Source organism: Salmo salar, chromosome 03, assembly GCF_965601325.2.
Source record: "Salmo salar chromosome 03, fSalSal1, whole genome shotgun sequence".
Classification (NCBI taxonomy): domain Eukaryota; kingdom Metazoa; phylum Chordata; class Actinopteri; order Salmoniformes; family Salmonidae; genus Salmo; species Salmo salar.
The window spans coordinates 80,959,001-80,975,855 of NC_138293.1; the positions used below are offsets into that span (position 1 = coordinate 80,959,001).

A 16,855-nucleotide genomic window follows, 5' to 3' on the forward strand; every position below is an offset into this window, starting at 1 on the left:
GTTTTTGTGTCCGTGTGCGAGTCTGTCAGTTTGGATGTCATAGTGTATTGAGTGCAACGGAAATTAACACAATGTGGTGAGCATGCATAACTGTGTTTTGTTCTTTTCTGCTTGAGCAATAAGACTGTACTCTATTCAAAATACAACAGGGTTCATTGATGACTGATCTGACAATGTGTAAGCCCTATCCAACAATCAAATCCAACTTTATTTAGGCCTATAGTGCACAGGTGTCACAACACACTTCACCTTGAAGTATGTATGATCTGTCGGAGTGTTAACATTCTCTACCCCATCTCTCTCACCATAGGCCAGCTTTTCTGCCTGACCCTAACGATGGCAGCCTGTACTCTCTAGGAGGGAAGAACAACGAGGGACTGACTGTAAGAGGAACCACTGAACCCCCTTATTAGACTAACAGGGTCACCATCACTAGAGAGGAACCACTGAACCCCCTTATTAGACTAACAGGGTCACCATCACTAGAGAAGAACTACTGAACCCCCTTATTAGACTAACAGGGTCACCCATCACTAGAGAGGAACCACTGAAACCCCTTATTAGACTAACAGGGTCACCCATCACTAGAGGAACCACTGAACCCCCTTATTACACTAGCAGGGTCACCATCACTAGAGAGGAACCACTGAACCCCCTTATTAGACTAACAGGGTCACCCATCACTAGAGGAACCACTGAACCCCCTTATTACACTAGCAGGGTCACCATCACTAGAGAGGAACCACTGAACCCCCTTATTAGACTAACAGGGTCACCATCACTAGAGAGGAACCACTGAACCCCCTTATTAGACTAACAGGGTCACCATCACTAGAGAGGAACCACTGAACCCCCTTATTAGACTAACAGGGTCACCATCACTAGAGAGGAACCACTGAACCCCCTTATTAGACTAACAGGGTCACCATCACTAGAGAGGAACCACTGAACCCCCTTATTAGACTAACAGGGTCACCATCACGAGAGGAACCACTGAACCCCCTTATTAGACTAACAGGGTCACCCATCACTAGAGAGGAACCACTGAACCCCCTTATTAGACTAACAGGGTCACCATCACTAGAGAGGAACCACTGAACCCCCTTATTAGACTAACAGGGTCACCCATCACTAGAGAGGAACCACTGAACCCCCTTATTAGACTAACAGGGTCACCATCACTAGAGAGGAACCACTAAACCCCCTTATTAGACTAACAGGGTCACCCATCACTAGAGAGGAACCACTGAACCCCCTTATTAGACTAACAGGGTCACCATCACTAGAGAGGAACCACTGAACCCCCTTATTAGACTAACAGGGTCACCATCACTAGAGAGGAACCACTGAACCCCCTTATTAGACTAACAGGGTCACCATCACTAGAGAGGAACCACTGAACCCCCTTATTAGACTAACAGGGTCACCATCACTAGAGAGGAACCACTGAACCCCCTTATTAGACTAACAGGGTCACCCATCACTAGAGAGGAACCACTGAACCCCCTTATTAGACTAACAGGGTCACCCATCACTAGAGAGGAACCACTGAACCCCCTTATTAGACTAACAGGGTCACCCATCACTAGAGAGGAACCACTGAACCCCCTTATTAGACTAACAGGGTCACCATCACTAGAGAGGAACCACTGAACCCCCTTATTAGACTAACAGGGTCACCCATCACTAGAGAGGAACCACTGAACCCCCTTATTAGACTAACAGGGTCACCATCACTAGAGAGGAACCACTGAACCCCCTTATTAGACTAACAGGGTCACCATCACTAGAGAGGAACCACTGAACCCCCTTATTAGACTAACAGGGTCACCATCACTAGAGAGGAACCACTGAACCCCCTTATTAGACTAACAGGGTCACCATCACTAGAGAGGAACCACTGAACCCCCTTATTAGACTAACAGGGTCACCATCACTAGAGAGGAACCACTGAACCCCCTTATTAGACTAACAGGGTCACCATCACTAGAGAGGAACCACTGAACCCCCTTATTAGACTAACAGGGTCACCATCACTAGAGAGGAACCACTGAACCCCCTTATTAGACTAACAGGGTCACCATCACTAGAGAGGAACCACTGAACCCCCTTATTAGACTAACAGGGTCACCATCACTAGAGAGGAACCACTGAACCCCCTTATTAGACTAACAGGGTCACCATCACTAGAGAGGAACCACTGAACCCCCTTATTAGACTAACAGGGTCACCATCACTAGAGAGGAACCACTAAACCCCCTTATTAGACTAACAGGGTCACCATCACTAGAGAGGAACCACTGAACCCCCTTATTAGACTAACAGGGTCACCCATCACTAGAGAGGAACCACTGAACCCCCTTATTAGACTAACAGGGTCACCATCACTAGAGAGGAACCACTGAACCCCCTTATTACACTAGCAGGGTCACCATCACTAGAGAGGAACCACTGAACCCCCTTATTAGACTAACAGGGTCACCATCACTAGAGAGGAACCACTGAACCCCCTTATTAGACTAACAGGGTCACCATCACTAGAGAGGAACCACTGAACCCCCTTATTAGACTAACAGGGTCACCCATCACTAGAGAGGAACCACTGAACCCCCTTATTAGACTAACAGGGTCACCATCACTAGAGAGGAACCACTGAACCCCCTTATTAGACTAACAGGGTCACCATCAGTAGAGAGGAACCACTGAACCCCCTTATTAGACTAACAGGGTCACCATCACTAGAGAGGAACCACTAAACCCCCTTATTAGACTAACAGGGTCACCATCACTAGAGAGGAACCACTGAACCCCCTTATTAGACTAACAGGGTCACCATCACTAGAGAGGAACCACTGAACCCCCTTATTAGACTAACAGGGTCACCATCACTAGAGAGGAACCACTGAACCCCCTTATTAGACTAACAGGGTCACCCATCACTAGAGAGGAACCACTGAACCCCCTTATTAGACTAACAGGGTCACCATCACTAGAGAGGAACCACTGAACCCCCTTATTAGACTAACAGGGTCACCATCACTAGAGAGGAACCACTGAACCCCCTTATTAGACTAACAGGGTCACCATCACTAGAGAGGAACCACTGAACCCCCTTATTAGACTAACAGGGTCACCATCACTAGAGAGGAACCACTGAACCCCCTTATTAGACTAACAGGGTCACCATCACTAGAGAGGAACCACTGAACCCCCTTATTAGACTAACAGGGTCACCATCACTAGAGAGGAACCACTGAACCCCCTTATTAGACTAACAGGGTCACCATCACTAGAGAGGAACCACTGAACCCCCTTATTAGACTAACAGGGTCACCATCACTAGAGAGGAACCACTGAACCCCCTTATTAGACTAACAGGGTCACCATCACTAGAGAGGAACCACTGAACCCCCTTATTAGACTAACAGGGTCACCCATCACTAGAGAGGAACCACTGAACCCCCTTATTAGACTAACAGGGTCACCATCACTAGAGAGGAACCACTGAACCCCCTTATTAGACTAACAGGGTCACCATCACTAGAGAGGAACCACTGAACCCCCTTATTAGACTAACAGGGTCACCATCACTAGAGAGGAACCACTGAACCCCCTTATTAGACTAACAGGGTCACCATCACTAGAGAGGAACCACTGAACCCCCTTATTAGACTAACAGGGTCACCATCACTAGAGAGGAACCACTGAACCCTCTTATTAGACTAACAGGGTCACCATCACTAGAGAGGAACTGACAGTTTCCTCTTTCTCTAGAAGGCCACTGCATATCTGCCAACCACAGGTGATAAGCAAGTCACGCAAAACATGTAGTGCACATAGGGTGTGTGTGTGTGTGTGTGTGTGTGTGTGTGCGCACATCATGTTTCTGTTTGGCGTGGATGTAGTAGCAGAGTCTGTGTGTGAGATTGTGAGTGTGTATGTGGTTTGTGATGAAATAGCATTGCTCAACATTGACCCCTTGATATTGATACACTCACAGTAAACATGCTTATGAGTGGGCCAATGGACATTTCCCTGTTTTCCACAGAAACTGCCTTTCACCATACCTGAGCTGGTCCAGGCGTCTCCCTGCCGCAGCTCTGACGGGATCATCTACATGGGTAAGTCTTCCAGCTCTCAGACCTGGAGTATATGACGACACACACACACTGACATGACATGTAGACATTTAGAACAGACCAGGAACAGTTTGGACTACGTTGTCATGGTTATCTACTCTACCAAGTGGGACTATCGTTCAAGTCCCGATCAGGCTGACCTCTAATGAATGAGTATAATCTTGTTAGAACTAAAAGACGTTATACTACATTTCCATTCCTTTCACCTCACGGTCATCATAACCCCTGCTCTTTTGAATATACTGCGGTACGAAGGCGTGACCGTAATCTAACCTATCTACCATGCCATTGTTCAGCGGAGAAAATGGATGTCACGTTTCTTCTCAGTCCTGTAGATGTTTTCACACCCATTCACTGAAGCCACTGCGAGCACAAAGGGAGAATCTTCTGTTTTATTTGTCAAACCTGTTGGCCAATGGCAATTTTCACCTCACACTGTGCTAGACAAACAACCGTAATCTTCAGTCTAAAGCCCTCTTGCAGAGTCAGTTTGAGGAGCAGCTCAGCCAACAACATCCTACTCACGGGTGGGGCCACCAGCACTGCAGATGGGACACTGTTTCGTAATCCATCAGGCGTTGTTATTACAGTCCAGCCAGAATAACGATTAGTGTCACTCCCTTCACCAACACAATAGGGAGACAGTGCACTACCAGGGCATGGGGTGTTTTTAATAAGACTATAGGTAGGTTAACACCCATTAGCCTCTGGGAGAATGCTGGGGGCTTGTCTAGCCCACCTTTACTTAACTGAGGTTGCCCGCCCTCTGTCCCTCCCATTCACTGAAAGTATAATAAGGATAATAAACAACTCGGATTGAATGTGGTTCAACTGCATGTATGGCTCTGCTTTCAGACCAGAGACAAGTAGGTTTTTACAATGTTATTAGGCTGACTGCTCTGTTTCCTAGGGCTGGGCGATGTGGCCTAAAAAGAACCATGCATAATAAGGATTCACTTCTTGTAGCAGGCATTATAGAACATTAACACGGGTCTCATACACAATCTCTCAAGCACAAGCCCACGTGCTAGTGAGCAGGCAGCTAATCTTTATATTTCAAGTTTAGCTAACTTGGATCTATTTGGTAGTTAACAAGATAGAACAATTGAATTGTTATGAACACACCCTTCTGTCCGTCTCCAACTGTTTGAACAGCATGCTAGCCAGATGTTGAAATCAAGTGGCCTACCTAGAATGAGAATGAGTTGCCAATTCCGTATATATTTGTGTTTTTACGCCTATTGCATATTTATTAAACACAGACTAGACAGCTTGAATAATAGGCTTTGGCTAAAATGCTCCTAGTTGTACGCAATGCTGCGCGCGACAAACTGAGCATGAAAAGGAGACGAGACCAAAAAGACACGAGAAGTGGACATAAACTCCCATAAAAACGAATGAATTCAATATATATCACCCAGCCCTATTGTGTCCATGTGTTGGTGTCCTCATGATGTCCTTATGTCTGTTTTTGTATCACTTTGTGTGTATGCGCAGGTAAGAAGCAGGATCTGTGGTACGTCGTGGACCTGTTGACAGGGGAGAAGCAGCAGACTCTCACTTCCTCCTTTGCTGAGATGCTGTGTCCCTCCTCCTCCCTTCTCTACCTGGGACGCACCGGTAGGCACCTGTAGCCCAGCCTACACCCACCTGGCTGGCTTGGGGTCTAAACATCTCCATGGGCTATTCATAATTCACTTCTCTCCCTTACGCCACTGGGCAATACTTATGAGGTTCAGTTAGGCCCAGGCTCATAGAGATGTGTTCTGTCTATTTGTTTCTATGGATAGACCCGTTTGCCCCTAACCCCTGTCCCCTCTACATCCCTGCCTCTTCCTGGCTTCACCTGGTCAGCCCTTCCTATCCTTCCCCCACAGTCCCAAATCTACTTACTTAATCTCCATAGTTATCTTATCTCCAGCCTATCCCAGCTAATTTGTTGGTACTGTCTAAAGGCGTCAGCATGCAGTTCAGCTGGCAGCTAGCCGAAGTCAGCTAGGCGAACCGACCGTGTGTGCTCACATACTCCCTTAAAAGACATGTGCTTGAAAAACGAGAAAAAAGCAGCTGTAGTACTATTTGTCCATTTTGAGACACCGTAGTCAGTATACACTTCCTCAAAATAGTCAGAATTAATCTAACTCAAGGAATCTGTCATTTATTTTAACATTAACATTCCCGAGGAGCACTTTGTTGCCCAGTTTTGAATCTAACTAAGATGGTTGGTGCATTATTTCTCAATGAAACAATGTGCATGAAAATGAGTCGTCTCTCGTCGAATGACAACCGACTTTATTGAAGAATCCCTACTGTTGACCAATCTCAGACGAAGGGGCGTAGACTTGGGCTACCGACTTCGTCTTGCGTCCAGACAGAAGTGTGTGTGCCCGAACACTCAAAAACCCTCACTGAAGTCCAAAACAAACAAAAACATCACAAAATGTAATCATAATATATGCACAAACTCTTCCGAACTGTTTCAGCTGGGAAGCATGCAGACGCCTCAACCCTCTCTGCTAATGGCACGTATGTAAAAGTCTGGCATTGACGCAAAGCCTCTTTTCAATTTAAGGGGCTTTATTGGCATGGGAAACATATGTTTACATTGCCAAAGCAAGTGAAATATCTCTCCCTCTGACATTTTAACAAGGATCTTGTTGTTCTGGGTTTAATTTTCCACATCCTCATTCACATCCCCTTTACAGCCCTGGGATCAGCTCCCCTCCCGCAATCCTAACCTTAACCATTAGAGGGGAAAATGTGAATCTGACCCAAGATCAGTGATTATGTGCAACTTTCCTGCCTTGGAAATGCTATGATACTTCCATGCCCATTTGTACTCCCAGTTATTACTGCAGTGATCTGTCATACCCTGTGTCCTATGGCATCTGCTTAATTTTGATGTCACTTTAGATGACTTGTGTGTGGCTTGTAGATATTTATGGCGGTTGTAAAGGTCAGGCTGCCAGGGCAGTAGTCCAAAAAGTAGCCTATAAATGCTTTGAGACGTGGGATACCTCTCTAAGGAGGAACATGAATTTGGACTTCTGTCATGTTATCCTGTGTTTTTCTAAGGTGGCCAGTGTTGTCACCATAGCTAGCATGGCTGTATAGTTGTAATGAGCGCTCTCACCATTTCTTCTAAAAACACAATATCACCATGGGTTGAGTCCTGAGTTTAGTTTCACTACTCTGGAATATCCTACATGTTCTAGGCTACAGTATGATGTTGTCCCTTCCCCAGAGTACACTATCACCATGTACGACACCAAGAGTAGACAGCTCCGCTGGAATGCCACCTACTTCGACTACGCCTCCACGCTGCCTGACGACGACACCAAATACAGTAAGACATGCTTTTATATCTCTCGATAGCGACAGTGAATGTAGGCTATGTATGTGAGAGACTGAGTTGTTTGCGATATGCTGTCTGGTAGGGCTGTGATGATGCCAGTGTCACAATGTATTTTCCATGGCATAAATGAAAACAGGAAGCAGATGTAACTCTTTGGTCCTGTAAGAACCTGCTGGATGTAACATTGTGTGCTATAGCTTGGAAAAGAAATACCTGTCACTCTGGATGACAACAATGATGTTTGTTTCCAACAGGGCTGTTTTCCTAAAGAAGTTAAATCCGCCTCGTGTTTTTGTTTCCTTTCCATGATACTAACGAGTATTGTTACTGATATCGTCCCGGCCCTGCTCTCTGGTTGAAAGCATATCTCATAGGACATAGATCCAGGGAGATGATTTTCTACTGTCATTATCCTCACAACATATTACTATTGAACATCATCCAATATCAAGGAAACTAATATTAAATATGATTCTCCTCTCGTTTGTCTTTCCCTCTCTACCTCTTTCTATATGTGTATTATCCACCTCCCGTCATCTTTCACATAGTTGCACTGATGCAATACGTACACCCAGTTTACGTAACCCCCCTCTCCCCCTCCCCTTATAGAGATGGCCCACTTTGTCTCCAATGGTGACGGACTGGTGGTGACAGTGGACAGTGAGTCGGGTGACGTCCAGTGGATCCAGAATTACAACTCCCCCGTGGTGGCCATGTACATATGGCAGCGCGAGGGCCTGCGCAAGGTGCCGCTCACCAACGTCGCTGTGGAAACGCTGCGCTACCTCACCTTCATGTCAGGCGAGGTGGGCCGCATCACGCAGTGGAAGTATCCCTTCCCCAAGGAGAAGAAGCCCAAGAACAAGCTCATGTAAGTAGACTGTGTGATCGACAGTGGCCCCCCTTTACTTACTCAGCTACGGAGGCCGCAAAACCCTGACTTAAGATATGACTTTGTATGTGGCTTATGCTTTCATAGAAAAACACAGACAATGGGATGAAACTTTTTTATTATCACTTTTCGGGGTGGGTATTTTAAAGTGTAGAGCTGACTACTGTTTTAGCTTGAACTTTCATGCAAATCTTCCCATAGCCATGGGCATTGAATGTGCATACACATATATTCTGCAATGTAGAAAATAGTAAAAAATAAAGAAAACCCCTTGAATGAGCAGGTGTTTCCAAACTTTTGACTGGTACTGTATATATTTGCATATCTGGGTTGAGGATTCCGTCCTGATGGGTTAGGAATAGAAGCCCCACCCTTTTCTATAAACAATGTTGATTGGTTTCTATCAGCTCCAGTCTATGCTCAGCAAGATTCCAAGCAGAGCCTCTCCCCTTAAGCATTTGCCACAGCATTTCTGCCAAGACCATTCTCCTTTGACTTCTGTTGAATTAGTTTATCACGCTTATTTAGCCACTTCCTTATCTCTTTTATGATTAATTAAATAATTTACTCCGAATCTCTGTTTTCCTTCAAGGCATTTCTTTTGTTAACAGGGGCCCCTTTTGAAAATGCTTTAGCTGAACTCTTGAAGTCTCAAGTAATTTAAGATGGGTTGAGTAAGTTGATTTTGCAAGCAGCAGTGTTACGGTTGATCTCCCCATCCTGAGAACAGGGGTTGGCCCCATCTCTACCAGTCGTGTTAGAGCTTTGATATGCATTCCAGGGCTCTGAATCATTGATGGGGTGTATTGAAGATCTCTTTATATCTATGTTTGATGATTGCACGAACCAGTGGTGGTGTAGTCAGGACTTGTAGAGATGTATCACTTTATGAACAAATGATGCACATCTAACCAACACAGATGGACTCTTTCAGTTGTGGTTTCACAATACAGTTCTGTACTTCTATTTACGCCAGCTTTCAGAAGAAAGGAGAAATAAGACTATTCAGTGGGTGATCTTATTGTGTGTGTGTGTGTGTGTGTGTGTGTGTGTGTGTGTGTGTGTGTGTGTGTGTGTGTGTGTGTGTGTGTGTGTGTGTGTGTGTGTGTGTGTGTGTGTGTGTGTGTGTGTGTGTGTGTGTGTGTGTGAGAAATTGTCTGTTTGTAACCAATTGTGCAGTTTTCTGACTCAAGTCAAAGCTGTCTACAGTAGAATAGAGAATCTCCCTATTCTAAATGTCCTGGTTGAGGTAGACTATTAGGCTTCTCTTCCTTGTTTAAAGCTAACATTAAGACTATCCTGTTCTGTTGTCTTCACAGGGCCACACTCTACGTAGGCAAGTACTCCACCAGCCTGTACGCATCGCCCTCCCTGGTGCATGATGGGGTCACGGTCGTGGTGAGTGGCACTAGGCTCTTCTGTGTTAGAACAAAATGTGACATTCCGTCTAGAATCTAGAACATCACCAAACAACTGGAAGCTTCTGGGAGCTGATCTCTTAGCCCAAGATCAAAGATGTGAGTTAAGAGTCACAGGGACCCTGCACTAGTGTTGGTTTGGTTGTTTACCTGACCACAACCCAGGTCACAATCCCCTCAGGCCTGGGTCCCTGAAGCACAGAGGAACATGGGATAGTATCAGCAAGACCCCTTATTTCTATCTATTTACGATAAGATGTTGAGATTAATTTGATGTAACCCATTTGATCTTGACATTCCACTTATTTCAGTTTCCTTCTAAGTAGTAAAGGATGTATTCATTTCTATCAACATTTAACAACATTAAACTACACTAAGTATGTGGACACCCCTTCAAATGAGTGGATTCGGGCTATTTGAGTGCTGATGTGTGTAGCGCATAAAAATTGCTTGTCCTCGGTTGCAACACCGAGTTCCAAACTGCCTCTGGAAACATCATCAGCACAAGAACTGTTGGTCTGGAGCTCCATGAAGTGGCCGAGCAGCTGCACACAAGCCTAAGGTCACCATGCCAAATGCCAGGTGTCAGCTGGAGTGGTGGAAATGTCTTCGTCATTGGACTCTGGAGCAGTGGAAACCCATTCTCTGGAGAGATGAATCATGCGTCACCATCTGGCAGTACAACCGATGAATCTGGGTTTGGTGGATGCCAGGAGAACGCTACCTACCCGACTGCATAGTGCCAACTGTAAAATTTGGTGGAGGAGGAATAATTGTTTGGGGCAGTTTTTCAAGGTTCGGGCTAGGCCCCTTAGTTCCAGTGAAGGTAAATCTTAACGCTACAGCATACAATGACATTCTAGACGATTCTGTGCTTCCAACTTTGTGGCAACAGTTTTGGGGGAAGGCCCTTTCCTGTTTCAGCATGACAATGCCCCCGTGCACAAAGAGAGGTCCATACAGAAATGTGTTGAGATCAGTGTGGAAGAACTTAACTGGGCTGCACAAAGCCCTGACCTCAACTCCATCGAACACCTTTAGGAAGAATTGGAACGCAGACTGCGAGCATCAGTGCCTAATTGCCCAACATCAGTGCATAGTGCCCTTTTGGCTGAATGGAAACAAGTCCCTGCCGCAATGTTCCGACACCTAGTGGAAAGCCTTCCTCGAAGAGTGGAGGCTGCAAAGGGGGACCAACTCCATATTAATGCCCATCATTTTCAAATGACATGTTCGATGAGCAGGTGTCCAGGTAGTGTATATTAACATTGAACTACTTAGTACTTGAAAAGGATGTCAATCACAAGGTGACTTCCCTAGTTAAATAAAGGATCCATAATCTAGTGGTTTGTGTGTCTCCTGTAGCCCCGCGGCAGCACCTTCCCCATGCTGGAGGGTCCTAACAGCCAGGAGGTAACAATGGAGGAGGAGTGTGTGATCACCCCCAGGACCAGCGTCAAATTCAACTCTGCCCTGAGGGAACGCAACCGCATCAACTTCATGAGGAACCACCTGCTCCTCATAGGTAGAAAACACCTCTCTCATGCATTTTCCAGTGTCTACCTTCCCCCACAGTGTCTACCTTCCCCCCCCACAGTGTCTACCTTCCCCCCCACAGTGTCTACCTTCCCCCCCACAGTGTCTACCTTCCCCCCCACAGTGTCTACCTTCCCCCCCACAGTGTCTACCTTCCCCCCCACAGTGTCTACCTTCCCCCCCACAGTGTCTACCTTCCCCCCCACAGTGTCTACCTTCCCCCCCACAGTGTCTACCTTCCCCCCCACAGTGTCTACCTTCCCCCCCACAGTGTCTACCTTCCCCCCCACAGTGTCTACCTTCCCCCCACAGTGTCTACCTTCCCCCCCACAGTGTCTACCTTCCCCCCCACAGTGTCTACCTTCCCCCCCACAGTGTCTACCTTCCCCCACAGTGTCTACCTTCCCCCACAGTGTCTACCTTCCCCCACAGTGTCTACCTTCCCCCACAGTGTCTACCTTCCCCCACAGTGTCTACCTTCCCCCACAGTGTCTACCTTCCCCCACAGTGTCTACCTTCCCCCCCACAGTGTCTACCTTCCCCCCCACAGTGTCTACCTTCCCCCCCACAGTGTCTACCTTCCCCCCCACAGTGTCTACCTTCCCCCCCACAGTGTCTACCTTCCCCCCCACAGTGTCTACCTTCCCCCCCACAGTGTCTACCTTCCCCCCCACAGTGTCTACCTTCCCCCCCACAGTGTCTACCTTCCCCCCCACAGTGTCTACCTTCCCCCCCACAGTGTCTACCTTCCCCCCCACAGTGTCTACCTTCCCCCCCACAGTGTCTACCTTCCCCCCCACAGTGTCTACCTTCCCCCCCACAGTGTCTACCTTCCCCCACAGTGTCTACTACTACCCCCCACAGTGTCTACCTTCCCCCACAGTGTCTACTACTACCCCCCACAGTGTCTACCTTCCCCCACAGTGTCTACCTTCCTCCCCCAGTGTCTACCTTCCTCCCCCAGTGTCTACCTTCCTCCCCCAGTGTCTACCTTCCCCCACAGTGTCTACCTTCCTCCCCCAGTGTCTACTACTACCCCCCACAGTGTCTACTACTACCCCCCACAGTGTCTACCTTCCTCCCCCAGTGTCTACCTTCCCCCCACAGTGTCTACCTTCCCCCCACAGTGTCTACCTTCCCCCCACAGTGTCTACCTTCCCCCAACAGTGTCTACCACTACCCCCCCACAGTGTCTACCACTACCCCCCCACAGTGTCTACCTTCCCCCCACAGTGTCTACCTTCCCCCCACAGTGTCTACCTTCCCCCCACAGTGTCTACCTTCCCCCCACAGTGTCTACCTTCCCCCCACAGTGTCTACTACTACCCCCCCACAGTGTCTACTACTACCCCCCCACAGTGTCTACCTTCCCCCCACAGTGTCTACCTTCCCCCCACAGTGTCTACCTTCCCCCCAGTGTCTACTACTAGCCCCCCCAGTGTCTACTACTACCCCCCCCAGTGTCTACTACTACCCCCCCCCCCCCCAGTGTCTACTACTACCCCCCCCCAGTGTCTACTACTACCCCCCCCCAGTGTCTACCTTCCCCCCACAGTGTCTACTACCCCCCCCCCCCCCCCCCCACAGTGTCTACTACTACCCCCCCACAGTGTCTACCTTGTGTTATTATAGTGCCCTCTGCTGGATGCCCAGTCAGTTCTCAAATGTGGAACACAAGCGTTGTCCAAGTCCATGCAGTTGTGGCAGTAGAATAAGGATGGAAGTTGGTTTTGAGAGTGATGTCAGTTTGATTATTCAAGGATTTAAGAATGTGTTATTGATGTTATATAGATGTTATTACACACACTGTAATATCATCCTAGTGATGATGCTGATGCTGGTTGGATGTGTTTCTCTCCCAGGTCATCATGAGACGCCTCCTGATGCCCATAACAAGATCCTGGAGAAGTTCCCTGACAGTATCCCACGCCAGCAGGGCAATTTCATCCCCCCCACCACAGAGAAGACCCTAGAGGAGGTGTGTGTTTCAGTCCTTCAGCATGCCAACTAACCTCTCCTCTTTGATTTGATTTTGTTGGGGTATAAAAAGATCTTCTCCCTCGTCCTCCCCTAGAAGGTGAATGAGAGTGACATGGGAGAAGGCCCCACTGTGGGCCCCAGCCCCCCGGTGGTCACCTCCATCCAGGAGCAGCCGGGGCGGACCACACCGGTGAGGGTGGAGGCCCCTGTGGACTCCATGCTTAAAGACATGGCCACCATCATTTTCAGCACCTTCCTCCTGGCCGGCTGGGTAGCCTTCATCATCATCTACCCCAAGGTGAGGGAGCACTGACACCTAGTGGTGATCTGGTGTATGGCTGTGGCTGTTACTACCTGGCTGTACAGATTGTCAGTCAACAAGCTGAACATGAGTGACAAATGTATGAAGTAAAGCCACAGTTTAGTTCCAGTATGATGGTAGGCTCTGTGTTAAATGTAGAAAGTAAAGCCACAGTTTACTTCCAGTATGATGGTAGGCTCTGTGTTAAATGTAGGAAGTAAAGCCACAGTTTAGTTCCAGTATGATGGTAGGCTCTGTGTTAAATGTAGGAAGTAAAGCCACAGTTTAGTTGAAATGCTGAGTTATGGATATAACACATACCTGACTTGAACATTATAGCTCACTTATACATGTACTTCCCAGAGTGTTCACAAACAGCAGCAGCTGCAGCATGAACAGTTCCAGAGGCAGTTGGATGAACGGCTGGATCTCCTGAGGAGACAGCCGTTCCCTCCCCCAGGGACCGACCTGCCCCTGCTGGCCCCGGACGCTGACTCAGACCACAGCAGCCCCAACGGCACCCCCAACATCACCCCCCGTGCATCCAACCACTCCAACCTGTCTGTGCCTGAGCTGGGCAGCTCCGCCAACGAGCACGAGGACGGAGGTATGGAGGACACAAGTGGATACACACATTGATGAAGACACACGCACTGATGCACACAATTACTCACACATACTGTACACACTCACTTACAGTAGGTCTAGCACTGCTCTGTTCATCTTGATGCCTGGCAATTGTTTTGAAAATGAAAGATACTCTTCTGATTCCAATATCTGATGTGTTTTTTATGGTTCATCAGATGAGGACTCCAACATGGTCAGAGTTGGAAAGATTACGTTCCGTCCCAAAAATGTTTTGGGACACGGTGCAGAGGGAACCATCGTGTATAAGTAAGTCTCAACCCAGGCTAATGTATCTACATTTTGTAACAAAGTAAAATGAAAGTCAAGTTTAGTGTCTTTTTGAGGCTGCTCAGTTAGTCGTTCAATCATCTCTACTCGTCATATAGACTCTCTTAAGTCTTTGGCCGCATCCCCATTATTTCTGTGCAAGTGGGTAGAGAATTGGGACACAACCTTCGTTTTTTTATTTATTTTGATAAATGTTCAGTTTTACAAACATACAGACAAGAACTAAACCTTTCTTTGTAAAGTGTCTGTTTAGGAATGTTCTACTAACCTTCCCCTGCTCTGTCCCCCAGGGGTCAGTTTGACAACCGTGCCGTGGCAGTCAAGAGGATCCTCCCAGAATGCTTCAGCTTTGCTGACCGTGAGGTGGACCTGCTGCGCGAGTCGGACGAGCACCCCAATGTCATCCGCTACTTCTGTACAGAGAGGGATCGCCAGTTCCAGTACATCGCTATAGAGCTGTGTGCCGCCTCACTGCAAGAGGTACTGCAGCCTCACTGACCACCAAACCCAGGGGTCTGCAACACCCGGCCCACGAGCCAAATGCGGCCCACAAGCCAAATGTTTCTGGCCCTCCAAAGTTGTCTTAAGCCCTACAGCACCCTCTCTCTTCCTGACCTTTCAGCTTATGCTCTCATTCATTTATTTATTAATTCATCCTCTTAAACTTGCTTCTTGTTACTTTTACTCACTCACTAGATGTGGACTCTTTGTGTTTCCTCTTTCAGTATGTGGAGAGACAGGATTTTGATCGGCATGGACTGGAGCCTGTGATGCTGCTGCAGCAGACCATGTCAGGACTGGCACACCTGCACTCCCTCAATATAGGTAATAATCACAAGATGTGCACCTCCACTAGGTTATAATATAGGTTTTCATGAAGAACAGAAAGGTTATACTCAAATGTTTCTATGTAAGTTACAGTTAGAGTAAACCATACAGTAATATTTTCAATAAGAATCACCAGACTGCTGGACTAGGTACAGTAAACATCTAAGATCTCCAAGGTTACAGGTTATTCTTCAAGCCTGATCTCTTCCCGTCCCCAGTGCACAGAGACCTGAAGCCCCACAACATCCTGGTGTCCATGCCCAACGCCCACGGCCGGGCGCGGGCCATGATCTCCGACTTTGGCCTGTGTAAGAAGCTGGCGGTGGGCCGACACAGCTTCAGCAGGAGGTCCGGGGTGCCCGGCACCGAGGGGTGGATCGCCCCAGAGGTCCTCAGTGAGGACTGCAAGGACAACCCTGTGAGTGGTCTCTCTCTACTGGAGACATGACTCATCCTGATTTTATAGATAGCAGCTGTCATGAAACACAGGCCTGTGTGACTGTCACTGTCTGATACGAATTTACATTTATGTGAATGCAGTTCACTGTTACATACTTATCTTGCCTTTATCAAAGACATTGATTGCTAACCATCAACAGAACACCATTATTGAACTCCTAACCTCTCTCTCTCTCTCTCTCTCTCGCTCTCTCTCTCTCTCTCTCTCGCTCTCTCTCTCTCTTCTCCTGTAGACGTGCACGGTGGACATCTTCTCTGCAGGCTGTGTGTTCTACTATGTAGTGTCCTGGGGATGTCATCCCTTTGGCAAGTCCCTGCAGAGGCAAGCCAACATACTGCTGGGAGCCTACAGCCTGGACCAGCTACAGCCCCACAAACATGGTGAGCACATCACTTCCTGTTCTTCCACAGGAAGGTGGTGAGGGGAAGTTGGTGTAGGATTGGTTTGGAAGTGATTTGATTTAAACCAAGATGTTGACTGTCTAAGAAACAGTAGTTTCTTGCTGGTGAGCATCAGTTCAGCCTTTGAAAGTACAAAGAAGAGAACAGTATGTTTACATTGGACAGATTTGGTAAAGGCAGTATTAGAGTTATTATAGACAGACAGGGTCCTGATGTTATTGCAATTTTGTTTAATGCAAACCCAAACATTGACAATCAGTTGTTTCACATCAGAGACCGCTGTTGTGGAAAATTTGATCCAAAGATTAGGCAGAGACTAATTTATAATAGTGAATCTTTAATACAGACGAGAAGCTGCTAGGTAGATCTCTCTCTGATAGCAATCAGGGAAGGAGCTCCAAGAGTAAATGGCTACATGTCCTTTATATAGTGTAAGGTAATAAACAATCATATTGTTACAAGTTATTTTATACAAGCAACAGTTCCAGAACACAATGGCCATGTTTTAGGGTGCAGACATAACAGGAGTTATGAAATGCATAACATCACAGTCCAACACAGAACAATAACATAACACTTGAGAAGTGACAATAGCTCACCCCAATTCTGCCATAACACCGCCCCATAGTG

General features: G+C 47.3%; 1 protein-coding gene across 1 annotated transcript in view; it reads left to right on the forward strand.

Moving 5' to 3' along the window:
- Positions 1–16,855, forward strand: part of LOC106601756 (serine/threonine-protein kinase/endoribonuclease IRE1) — a 31,436-nt gene that overhangs the window by 10,706 nt on the left and 3,875 nt on the right. The window contains exons 4-18 of the mRNA XM_045715508.2: positions 311–383; positions 4,049–4,121; positions 5,637–5,759; positions 7,384–7,485; positions 8,104–8,365; positions 9,706–9,784; positions 11,170–11,329; positions 13,203–13,318; positions 13,415–13,618; positions 13,985–14,228; positions 14,425–14,515; positions 14,827–15,016; positions 15,262–15,361; positions 15,583–15,782; positions 16,057–16,204. Coding sequence (XP_045571464.1) covers positions 311–383; positions 4,049–4,121; positions 5,637–5,759; positions 7,384–7,485; positions 8,104–8,365; positions 9,706–9,784; positions 11,170–11,329; positions 13,203–13,318; positions 13,415–13,618; positions 13,985–14,228; positions 14,425–14,515; positions 14,827–15,016; positions 15,262–15,361; positions 15,583–15,782; positions 16,057–16,204 — 2,165 coding nt within the window. The remainder of the gene's footprint in view (positions 1–310; positions 384–4,048; positions 4,122–5,636; positions 5,760–7,383; positions 7,486–8,103; positions 8,366–9,705; positions 9,785–11,169; positions 11,330–13,202; positions 13,319–13,414; positions 13,619–13,984; positions 14,229–14,424; positions 14,516–14,826; positions 15,017–15,261; positions 15,362–15,582; positions 15,783–16,056; positions 16,205–16,855) is intronic.